The sequence below is a fragment of the Halyomorpha halys genome, unplaced genomic scaffold, assembly GCF_000696795.3.
Source record: "Halyomorpha halys isolate HHAL.00 unplaced genomic scaffold, Hhal_1.1 Scaffold121.1, whole genome shotgun sequence".
Lineage (NCBI taxonomy): Eukaryota > Metazoa > Arthropoda > Insecta > Hemiptera > Pentatomidae > Halyomorpha > Halyomorpha halys.
Window position 1 is genome coordinate 12,513 of NW_027107242.1, and position 12,776 is coordinate 25,288.

The window sequence follows — 12,776 nt, forward strand, 5'->3', positions numbered from 1 at the left end:
TGAAAGAGGTTTAGAAGTTTTACCAATCAAAAGTTTATTTAGGTATCGAAAAACAGCCATGGGAGATGTTCAAACATTAGCTAATAGTGCAAATGTGTTTTAATTTATTCAGCTTCTGTTTTTGTATAATAAACAGTTAATGAAGTGTTTTTAAATACTATATTTAACTGTAATCTACAGTTAAAGTTAGGTTACTGGTGGTAAAAATGAAGATACCAAGTTCTTTAATTGTACCTTATGGAATTTTACTGTTCTAAATTTGACTAAAGATAATAAGCTTAATGTAGGAATTGATCTAATACAGGCATTATTTTTTAACTAATTATGGACTCCGTTTTGAAGTGAAGTTAGGTGTAGTAGAGTAAATTCACCTGACTCAGACGAAAAGTGTCCCCTTCTCAATAAATATTTCCTATAAAATCAAGGTTATTAATAGTGGCTCCTCTTATACTGTAGATGTGGAATAGGGCTGGGTTTTAAAAAATTCATACTCAATGCCTTATAAAAAATTATTTTTAATACCTAAAAAAAAATATTTTTTCAAATAACTATAACATTACCTGTCCTGGAACTTTATAGCCACTCATTCTCTTCCATGCAAAACTAAAATTATCTAAATTGAACCAGTATTAGTGAAGCTTTGTACTTTGGATCCTTTTGTATTTTGTAACTATCATATGTAGATTTACATGGAAAAAGGTTATCTTTATCTTAATTAATAAAAGAATAAATACCACTCATTGATCTCTATATCTCAAAAACGATGATGCCTATGAAACTTAAATTATTAATGGTCATTCTCCTTATCCTGTATATATTTAATAAGACTTGGTTCAGAAGAATTTGGACTCTACATGGCTTAAAAAAAAAATTATTTGTAGAACCTAATTTTCCTTTTTTTTTTTTTAAAATTCATTATTAAGCTTCATAACTCATATGGTACATCCAAATAATGTTTTTTAATTCATCTCATTCAATACAGGTCTGGATTTCATCAAGAATTCGCTGGTTTTTACTAATTTTTTTTCTTTTCAGTAATAACTCACTAATTTCCATTATGGGACACGGGAGCTGTAGAAAAAGACCAATACATTAACAGTGAGAGCCTTTAGACAATAATTCATCTCTTTAAATATGTATACACATTCATCAGGATTTTTAGATCAAAATTAGTTAATATTGAGTGCTGACAAAGGTCAGTCAACAACCAGATCCTATTATGTATATTTAAAAAAATTACTGTCTAAATTATTTGTATAATACTTTAGCTTCTTTTTTATAATATAAATAAATAGAAAATGATAAATAAACAGATATTTTATTTAGTTAAGGTAAATTTCCATCAGTTAAATTATATTTCCTCATCCTGAAATAATAAACCCATCAACAAATGTTAGAACCTAATATTTTCCACTTCTAACCTACAAGTCATGCTTTTTTTTTTTTTTTTTTAGATTTGTTTAATTTAACATATTAAAATAGTCAAGGCTGATGGGTAAATAAATAATAATTTTTGAGACTTAAATGTTATATTTTAGATACATCTTTAAAATATAAAACAATTATATACAAGTACATATTATATATGCAAATGATACAAACAATACATAAATATGTTTTACAATATCAGTTTATTAATTGACTGATGGTAGTTTGGTATGAGCCACTGTCATAATTAGTATTGAAGCATTATTTTTTATTTTAAATTTTGATATTTTATAAAAAAACAATAAAAAAATTATATTACAAAATTTTTGGTATTTTCTAGTAGGACTTGGTAACTGTATAAAAATCCAATGACATTATTCTACTATTTTTTCCCCAATTTTTGTAAAACATGTTGCTCTTCTTTAATGCTTGCCTAATTTAGTTGAAAAATAAATAATTATAAAATATTCTTATTAGTTTGGCAAGCTTAATTGAGCATTACAACACTTGTTGTATTTGAATTTATTTTTTAAATGATTGTAACTATTATAATCACAAAATTAAATTAAATATATGTAGATTATATATTGAAATTAATAATCTGGTGATGCATAATACATGAGATAAAACATAATAGATTCCATTATCATATTTTGAGGTTTCATGTAGTATGGCAACAATATCTTTAACACTCCGGTTTTATTTTTTTAATTTTTTAAATAGCAACATTTAAAATGTAAATATTTTCTATAACAAGTAAACATTTTTTTTTTTCAAAAATAACTATCTAATCTATTTAGATAACAATTATACAAATGAAGCCCTGTGAAAAGTTTGATGTTTCTCTTAATTAAATGTTAAATTAATTTACTAGCATAGTATTAGTGAAACAAAAAAAGACAAGGTTCTCTAGAAAAAACTATTTAAATGTGTTATATATATTTTAAATGCCAAGTTGCATATTACTCTGTTCCAGTGTTAATGTAACCTAGATTTAATTATAAAACCTTGTGTCTTTTTGTATCACAAAAAGTTCGTAGGTGGACTATACTGATTTAATGGCATATGATATAATGACAAAATATAGGTTTCTGGCACAAGATATCTTAACTGTGAAGATGTTTTGTCTTTCTTAACAAGTTAAAAACTCATTAAGAAATTGGTACTAAAACATCTTTTTATCAATTTTAATATCATTTACCACCAAAATAGACCACCATATATACTGAGGTTACGACCACGTGTAACTGGAGGAGAAACACTTGATATCAGAAATGTTTCGCCTCCAACTGTCAAATTGTGGTACTTTATTCCGATTCATAGCCTCAGGATGGTTGATTTCAATTGATTATGAATTATGGAGGGAGACTGGTGGTAAGAAATCTCCACATCGTGGGAAGTTAGGAGGTATAGGTGGAAGATCTCCTTGTGTTCCAACGTGGAGAATAGCATTCATTCCTATCACGATGTGGAACAAAAAGTGGCAGTGGAATAACCAGTAACCTGAAAGTGAAGAGTGTGTTATTTTTCAGTAATATTGAAATAATATATTTAATTAACCTCTTATTTGAGAACTAATACATGAACTAATACAATTTATAATTAAGAGTTATAGTGGTTTTGCAGATTTCTCTTTCAAAGCTATTGGAAAAAAATAATATTTTTTTGTTTATATGGCATATAAAAATTGTTTTCAAAAAAGGTTATCAATTTCATTTGAATAATTCATTACAATTGTTTTACTTAATAATTAAAACTGAGTTAACAGTTAAAAGGAAGACAGCATATAATTTTTTTCCCATGTATACATACCAGGATTGTCTGCTCTGAATCTGAAAACAACATATCCATTGTTCGGTACAGCGATTGTGTCCTTGAGTGGTGGGAGATTAAACTGCCTGTTCAGGAGACCACGTCTGTCCAAATCTAAGGCGTGCTTCAAGTTGATTTTCTTAACATTTCTGTCAGGAGAACGGCCCATACCAATGACATTGAATGAGTAACCGTGTAAATGAAATGGATGGCTGAGATTAGGCTGCTGAACTGTAACATTAATGTTTTTCATCAGTTATAGAAACATTTCCATAAATATTTAGATGAATTTTTAATTTTTGTCTCAGGACTTTTTTTATGGAGGAAATCATAATTTATATGAGGTTCTATGAAAAGAATGACATTTTAAAAAAAATTGATTCTTTGTGAATGTGCATCTTAATTTACGTTAAAAAACTGTTTACAAAACTTGGATTTATCATTTTACCAACTTCTAGCTATTTCAAGGCTCTCAAGGCTCATATCACTAGCACTGTATCATTTGTGTCCAAGTCACAGTTTCAACTTTTCTCTCTTTCAACTCATATGTCAGTTAAGTACACCTGCGATATGAAGACAATGATTGATATTGTATCAACGAAACCAAATATTTTGGAGTGGAACAACCCAAAGTTAGATTGGAATAAGAAGGTAGGCAAACAGAACAAAAATGTTACAAATAGTAATATACATTATATTAATATATAAATTTACTTAGGTATTAAATTAACTTAAGAGAATAACTGAATTTCAATGGAGAGATCAGATCTTATTCCCAACACATATTCATCGTACATTCACCAATCATGGAAAATAGTAGGAAATTGGAAATTACAGGTATAGTAACATCCCTTCAAGGAGTTAATATGATGCCAAATTAGGTCCTCAGAACCATTATAGAAATTCTAAGTTAACCCCTAGTACAACCTTTGTATTAAATTATTATATTACAATCATATTAAATTATAGGTGAGGTTAGAACCATTGGGAAATAGAAGAGAACAGTTGGGTACTGGGGTATATTATTGCTTCCAGTGCCTGAATGTTGAGATTTGGATAAAATATACTCATTCTACCACATTAAAATGCAGATTACATTCTCCAGTAAGACACAAAACATCATGGAGAATAATAATAATGAAACTCAACATATGACAGCCATTCATTCCTCTCAGACAACCAAAGCCTGTAAAACAAACTCCTGTTCACAAAAAGCTCTCCAAAACTCTAAAAAAAAAATAATAGTAATATTCTTGAAATCTTTAATTCTTGCCAAGCAGCCAGAGAGAACAAGTAAAATCTTAAAGAATACCATAAAAAAGAAGTGAGGGGAACCATTGGGTATCCCTTTTAATTTAGGAAGACTGCTAGGAAATGATGGTACAGCCTATCTAATTTTGGTGTAATAAAAAAGAAAAATTTTCAAATTAAAAGTAGAGAAATTCTTTCAATATTTTTCTAAAACTTTATTCCAGAATGTTTGTCCTATTGAAATAATAATAAATAATGTAGCATAAGGAATAAGGTTGGCTTGGCTCATGTTTAAGTCAGATTTTAATATTTATTATATGAAAAACAAAACAGTTTCTGCATGGCTATGGTCATTATTAGTAATTTAAAAATAAAAATAGTGGGGTAAGGGAATAGGTCATGATGAGAATGCTTAATTCTTTCTTTCATTTTAAGAATATCTTTTGTTTGTAAAGAAAGGATACAAAGAGTCATATGGAATATATAAATTGTGGAAGAAGGGGAAGTTTATTTGGTTATATAGTTGTTTGTTTATATTGATAAGAATGTTATTTAAAAGTATATTCTAGACCTACCTTCATCTACAAGAACGACCTCTACAACAGCATTCAATGGTATGTCAACCTTATGTGTGCACATACAATTTCTACCGCAGTTTGGTGGTTTGTTATCTCCATTACAGAACTGTTCTGGTGGGATTTCATCAATCTGAGATATTGGTGGAGCCGGAGGAAAAACAAATGAGATTTCATCTATTAAACTGATCACATGGTCGCTGGTTGGGGCAACTGGAAATAAAACAGAATGTTTTTATTATACACAACTTTATTATGTTTGCTCATTTTTTTTATAGAAAGTTTATATAGATCTAATCAGGTTCAAACTGAAAAAATACAAAAATATATTAGAAATATTGTCTTGTATATATACAAGAAGTTTTAATTGTATTTATATGTACTCTTAGATTAATAAAATATTTTCTTGCAATGTCAGTTCACTGGTGAATGAGATTTTTTAATCTCCTTTCTTACTCTAAATATAGAAGTTAATTTATTGGGCTTAAGCCATGCACAATCAATTCATCAATGGAAAAGAATTGTTTTTGATAATAATAAAAGTTCAAAGTGTTTGAGTTTTTATATTCTTACTTGTATGAAACAAAAAGTCAACTAGTATAAGTAATCAGAGAACTTCTAAATTAAAAATAGATAAAATCTACACACTTTTTTAATAATTTATTATTGTCGGTTATATGTTATTAAATCTCTTTACCGAGGTATCTATTATATTGATGTGGCTGGAATAGTTCTTCAGGTCTGTAGAAGAGGAACCTAAATGGAAGGAAGATCTTGACATCTGGTCTTTCTTGAAGTATTCCCTCATCTACTCCTCTAGCGTTCTTGAGTTGGTTTACACAGACTGCATCATTTCTTGGCTGGTTGCAGATAGCATCCAAGGGGTTCAAGACCTTGAATTTTGAAATTAATGTTAGGATTTTTGAATAAGGATATATCAATATTATTTAAATGTATAAATGTTACGTTCAATAACTAGTTATTAAAATTTAAATTTAATATTTTTTCTTAATTTGTGTACTCACAACTCCTTGTGGAAGGCCAACATCATAGGTAGGTGCTTGGGTGGCTGGTTGGTATGGACCTCTGGCATACCTTAGTACTGCTAGCTGTTGGACCCTGTTGACACCACACTCTCCTAATCCTCTCGCCTGGATCCAGTATGCTCCTACAGGCTGGTCAGCAGTGATAACAAAATCGTATCTTTCACCTATGGCATAATTTTATTGTAGATATAATATTTGTATTCACTAAATAGATATTAAGAAAGCTATTTCCTCAGGACCATACCTGAAAATGAGATAATAGTGTTGACCACAACTGGATGCACTGGTTCTCCGTCAGTTGCTATTAAAACAAGGGGATGCCCTTGGATTGTCACTTGTGCTGGACAAACTGTGGCCAGTGAATTGATCATCCTGAATCTGTACCTTCTACCAGGCGTGATAGTGAAAATCTCCAATGGAGTATTTGTTCTGTAGCCAGTGTTAGGATCCTGTTAACATTTAATGTTCAATAAGATAAAAACAGAACTCTGTTAATATAACATATTTATAATTAAATGAACATAAGACAACTGAATTTGAAATAGTTTGAATGTATTCAATCAGAAGTTACTAAGATTTAGTTTGATGTTGAATTAGTTACTTCCTTTAATTTCCCTGACTCACTTTGAAGATTAATCGCAATAACATAAGTAAATTTTTAGTATCTGTTATTATAACTCCTTTTCTAATAATTTATATTTAACATAAGAGATTTATTTGTGAAATTTCCAGATGCAATTGCTATTAAATTTAAAATTAAATGGCTTGTAAGTACTAGTTAGTGGATTAAGATTTGATCAAGATGTTATATGTGTTTATTTACAATTTTGTTTTTAATCTTAACATAGAGACAATACTTACAGTAAATTGTCCTTTTCCATTGATAAGAAGAGTCTCCGGATCCTGGCCCACGTTGGCGGCAAGTCTTCCAGGGAACCTCTCCATGGCGTCTTCATGCATCCAGTCTGAGAGGAGCACAACGTGTGTGGTCAAGTCGTAGTCGTACAAGTGGGAGTTGGGATCGAGGGATGGTGCCTGTCGGACGGCGATACTGCCGTAAATACCATCCAACTTCTGAAGACCTGGAAGTAGTTTTGGACTTTATAGATTAGTTTCCCTAACTAGTCCAAGGATTTTTTTAAAATTATGACGTCCAGTTTAAAATCATGAAATTATAATTATTTTCTATATGAAAATGGTGTAAATAATCAACTAGATATGTCAGTTTATTTTATTTTTAAAATTTTAATTATAAGGTTATAAATGAAACTTTACCTGTGTGGGCATGCCAGAAGTGGGTGCCTGCGTTGCCAGCGATCCATTGGTATCTGAAACTATTTCCTTCTGAGATGGGGCACTGCGTTACAAATGGGACTCCGTCTGAAATTTGAGTTCCTCTCTGGTGGATACCATGCCAGTGAATAGTAAGTTCCAATCCTTGCATAGCGTTATGGACGTCGATAACTACCTTGTCTCCTTCACAAACCTGCGATATAAAGATCAAAGATGAAAACCACTTTATAGTTATAAGAATTTGTATAATGAAAGAGCAATTGTTTTTAAACAATTGTAAATTGGAAAGAAAATATCAAAATGATAAAACTAAACCAGAACCGAAGTAGAAATTGTATCTGAAGAGCATTAGTTGAAACAGAAAGACTTCTGAACATATAGATTATTATTCTCTGCATTTGTGAAAGAACAATTGTGCTATTCGAATATTAATTTTTAAAACTAAATATATTTAATTATGTATAGAAAATTGTAAATGCCCTCCCTATGGTATGTGTGATCTGGCAAGATAGAATTGGTTTTCATTGGTACTACAATTAGATTTCGCATCCAGTTTAATATTGGAATATGTCGTATACTGATATCTCTGGTTTGTAAATGCATTTTTTTAAATATCAATCTTATTGTAGATTAAAAAATGTTTGTATATGGTCTTTTATTTCTTTTGCATAGTTATTTCTCTTTCCGTATTGGCTAGAGGTTATTTTATTGCACCAAATATGCCAGTCCCATCGATAATATGAGATTTCTTGGTAAACGTATACCACCTTGATTAGCCAGTTTATTCATTATTAGGGTTAAACATTTGTTTATTATGTAATTTTGTAGTTAAAGAAGTAATTTATATTCTAAGGCTTAATTCTAGCTCTAGTTTACCAAACAAACTCCCAACTTCATAAATCATTTAAACAAGAATATTTTAATTTAGTGTAGGCCTGATCTCCACTGAAAAGAATCCGTTGGGGAGTTGATTATCATTTTGAGTGAGATTGGTAAGACAAGTAATTTTTAAATTTTGTTTTTGCACACTTGTAACCTAGATCCTAAAATAGGTAATATCTAAAAAAAAAAAAAAAAAAAAATGGGTGTTTTGGGATATCTCATTTGATGGAAATAAGTTGTTGAGTAAAACATTTTCAAAGTAATTATTATCAAATGTTTGGTAAGGCGTAAAATAAGCTGAATTGCTACGATTTCTTACCACCAAGTAAGAATAGGAGTGATTATGAGTGTGTGCTGATATATATGCATGAATTATATATAGGGCTGACCTGTATACTGGGACCTGGAAGCATTCTGTTGATGGTTAACATTCCTCTCTCAACTCCGTCGGCGAGGACACATTGGCAGTGACTCCAGACTGTATTCGTGGCGTTCGGTGTGCACACTTGGCAAGCTCTGAAACAATATAGTTTATTAGGTTTGGTAATTATTGATAATAACTAACTAATTTATTTATATAGTGAAATGTTAAATAAATATGAGTAACTATCATGGACATAATTACATTTCTTCAAGTAGAAAACAAAATAAGGTATTTGTATAATCACTAAAGTATGGTGTAGCACATATATAAAAGCATATGTAATTTCCATTTAACAGACTTCTCAAAAGAAGCTTTAAAGAAGAAAAAGAATTTCTCAAGTGGGACAATACATATATAAATATAGTTCACCAGTCTCCAATTTTCTATAAAGTGCTGTATGAAACGATGAGTAAAGGAAAATCAATTTCAAAATATATAAAATAAATTAGTTTTATATACCTTATCAATGAACCTCTGTTAGGCCTTTTCTGAGATATTAAAATGATCAATTACGGGCTATTAAACCCAAGTCGATTCATCTTTAGCTTTTTATAGTTTAACACATTGAAAAATTATTCCTGCCATTATTTCTGGTTTTATTCTTTAAAAACGTTATAGATTTTTTTTTAATTCTTATTATTATCTTGGATACCAGTTCAATTTTATTAGCTCATTAATACATTTTGTACTAATTTCATGTTTAAGTGTAGGTAATTAATTTAAAACACAATCTCTTTTGAACTTTCTTCATTTTTTATTTCATGTTCAGTATCAAGGATAACTTAATTTGATGTATCTAAGTTTAAAATTTTCAATTACTCGCTATCAAAAGAAGTTCTGTCTTAAATTAATTTTATACTCACAAACAAGAAATTAATATATAATATTTTAATGAACTAATATACAATTATCTTTTTTCTTTAATATGTAATGATGACTTTTACGCTAAAACTATTATTTGTAGTTTTGGGATACTAAGTTTTGTGTTATGGTTTCAATAACTAGTCGAATAATTTCTATTCCTCTCTACCTGGCAAAATCAAACCCAATTAGAAATGCATACGAGCTGTGTATATCTAGCGAAAGTGGAATCTAGAAAGTGAACTCATTTCTTTAGGGAAATCTTTGGGTTGGTTATACGATACGTGTGTCTCGAATATACTTGATTAATTTTAAAATAAAAATATATATATATTTTTTTTAAACTTCAAAATAGAAATTTCGATAAAAAAACAAAAAAATAAACTTATATTTGATTTACATAATTTAAGAATGTACATATCACATTTAAAGATGGTGTCTAAACAGGGTTACATCGAAATAAAGTTTTGTGAAAACTTAGTTATTGTAATTATTGGCTTTAGAATGCTAAGGTATAGTAAATAAATTAAAACAGCACTATGTATAATAACTTTTGTAAAATAAATTGTATTAAACTATGGTTTGATTATTAAACATATTATGTCTCTATTTCAGTTTGAAAACACTTTGGATAAAAATTTGAGGCTTTAGCTCTTATTACAAGTTTATTAATAAAGCTTTATTCATTTATTTTATTTTTGTAAACATAAGTTTTATTTTTCAGTTTCAGGTACTTAACTTATTACATTATTTTTTGATAGCAGAATACAGAGGAATACGATAGTATTTGTTCCATTTATTCTTCTAACGTAATATACGTATATAAAGCATAATATAAATTTAGTTTTTTTTTAAACAAATAATTTTTTTCAATTTTGAAACAATTTAAGATTAGTTTTATAAAGTCCGGTTAAGTGTCAAATTAAAGCCTTTACATTTATTAATAGGATGACACTATTTCGACCTTTTTAGAGTTAATAGTTTTGAAGATTTAAGATTTTGAACAGTTCATTTTTAAAATTTATATCTATTTTATAGTGATGGCAAAATTTTGTGTTTTTAATTCTAACTGGATGTACTACGTATTTACGTTCGTCAAGAGTAATTGATTTCTGAAACTTCAAATTCCAAGAATATAGGTGGATTTGACATGGAATATTCCATACACAGATACTTACTTGAAAATCGTTTCAACCGTTATATGTCGTTTTTAAAATATCAAGATGATGGAATCTAGCCGTGGTTGGCTTGTTGTTTGATAATCGGCATTCCTTTGCAGCAGTACTCCTAATAGCACGTCGTACTCCTGAGACAGCCAGGAAGTTTCGCCCAGTTCTGACCCAGATATACGCTTCTCATGTGCCTCCTGCACGTTTCCCAATAACTCGTCCACGTTCCCAAGTAGTGTGCAATAACAACAAAACACAGCATTTCCACTATACCTTTGTTGGCCAACATGTGATTGATTTCTGCTGCCGGTCTGTCTAGGTCTTGTTGGAGATTTTCCATTATCACCTGCTTTTCTCCCGAAAGTTACACCGAATGAGATTGATCAATTTTCTTGATTGGCAGAACTCGGTCAAACAACTTCTGAAATATTCGTAATCCTCAGGTAACGTACCGTTTTAGAAAGGGGCACATATGAGGACTAATTTTTTTATTTTATTAAGTGTTAAACGGATATGAATTTCGGTTAAAGAAATAATGATGATTCCGAATCGATTCTTTAATCAATGACTTATTAAATCACATTGAAAGCCGGTGAAGTCAAGCCTATGGAAATGTATTCAAAGAAATTTCGGTACCTGCTTGTACACACAAATCACCATAGAGCTTTTCAGTAGAAAATCAATATTAATTTGTATGGTATAGTTTAAAATCAAACACAATGTTTCCGTATAATTTAATATTGACCGAAGTTTCTACCCACTTTACAGATACGGACCAACTGGACAAACTGTATAAAAAACTAATTATGAGAAAATTATTACATTTATCTATTTAATATCTTATAAATTTTCAATAAGTCTCTTTCTGGTATTATTTTTTCGACTTGAAAATATCTTTAGTAATAATAAGATCTTTAGTAAAATCTTTAGTAATAATGAAGATATTTTGTTTTACAAACTTTTTACTTACTAATACCTGAAGATGTAAAACTGAACTCATGAAGAGTGATTTTTAGTTAATATGTATTCATTTATAATACATAAACTGACAGCCTGTATATTAATTATTACATATTCATATAAAAATTCAAATATATAAAGATTATTGTTATTAACAAATTTCTGAACTAACGTCCTACCCTAATGAAGAAGATAATTTGCACCAGAGGCGAATCCAAGAATTGTCTTAAGCCGGTAGAAAAAAAAAATCTCTCTGCAAAGTTCAGTAACTATGATCAAAGAATATAGGAATGCTTCTGTTTAAATTGAAATTAAAAACCACGATTTACGGTTTCTGTCAAGAATAACTTTCTGAAAAAATTCTTCGAATGCTTAAGATTTCTCTGAGTATGAAATAGATAATTTTTTGTTAAGGATAGCATATGGAGTATATAACACGAAATTATTACAAAAATTCAAATTTTCTCTTTTTTTTTTTTTGTAGGAGAGAGTGAGGAGTCACGCTTCAATGTTTCCACCACCGTATTTGAGAAAATCAAGTTCAAGTGACAATTTCGCTAGTAAGAGGTTTGTAATTTATTTAATTTTGGAAAATATTAGAAATAATATAAAAATAAGAAAATAAAAAAATGTTTGAATAAGTTGTTTTTGTCTAACTACCCTTACTTCGACCAATGTGTCAACAATTATTTTTTGTTTACCCACTGCTTTATTATTTCTGACATATGAAGGCTTAACTACAGGTTACCACGATATTCTAACAATCATGAGAGGGTCAAGTTTTTATTCTGAGGAACCGCCACGAAATAAAAGGGTGGATTCGAACTGGCGCCGCTGCTGTTACAGTGTAGCTAAAGTTGACGCCTAAGCTTCCTCGCCTACAGACGGATTAAATTTTTTTTTTCAAAAATAAATGTTTCTTAAAAAAAATAAATATTTTTTTTCAAAAATAATTATTTTTTTCAAAAATATATATATTTTTTCAAAAATAAATGTATCAAAAATAAATGTTTCAAAAATAAATGTATCAAAAATAAATGTTTCAAAAATAAATGTATCAAAAATAAATGTTTCA

General features: G+C 29.2%; 2 protein-coding genes across 2 annotated transcripts in view; one reads left to right on the forward strand and one right to left on the reverse strand.

Annotated features, from left to right (window-relative positions):
• LOC136795337 (putative autophagy-related protein 11) overlaps positions 1-1,322 on the forward strand; it is a gene marked incomplete in the record, with an annotated part of 9,346 nt that extends 8,024 nt beyond the window's left edge. The window contains 1 exon segment of the mRNA XM_067045538.1: positions 1,038-1,322. Within this exon segment, the coding sequence (XP_066901639.1) occupies position 1,038 (1 nt within the window).
• A 611-nt stretch (positions 1,323-1,933) lies between these two features.
• Positions 1,934-12,776, reverse strand: part of stw (straw) — a 187,630-nt gene continuing 176,787 nt past the window's right edge. Inside the window, exons 3-11 of the mRNA XM_014416365.3 lie at positions 8,677-8,803; positions 7,388-7,598; positions 6,974-7,194; positions 6,357-6,561; positions 6,092-6,276; positions 5,764-5,959; positions 5,067-5,279; positions 3,241-3,471; positions 1,934-2,931 (exon numbers count right to left, since the gene is read on the reverse strand). Of these exons, the coding sequence (XP_014271851.1) occupies positions 2,777-2,931; positions 3,241-3,471; positions 5,067-5,279; positions 5,764-5,959; positions 6,092-6,276; positions 6,357-6,561; positions 6,974-7,194; positions 7,388-7,598; positions 8,677-8,803 (1,744 nt within the window). The 3' untranslated portion in view covers positions 1,934-2,776. The remainder of the gene's footprint in view (positions 2,932-3,240; positions 3,472-5,066; positions 5,280-5,763; positions 5,960-6,091; positions 6,277-6,356; positions 6,562-6,973; positions 7,195-7,387; positions 7,599-8,676; positions 8,804-12,776) is intronic.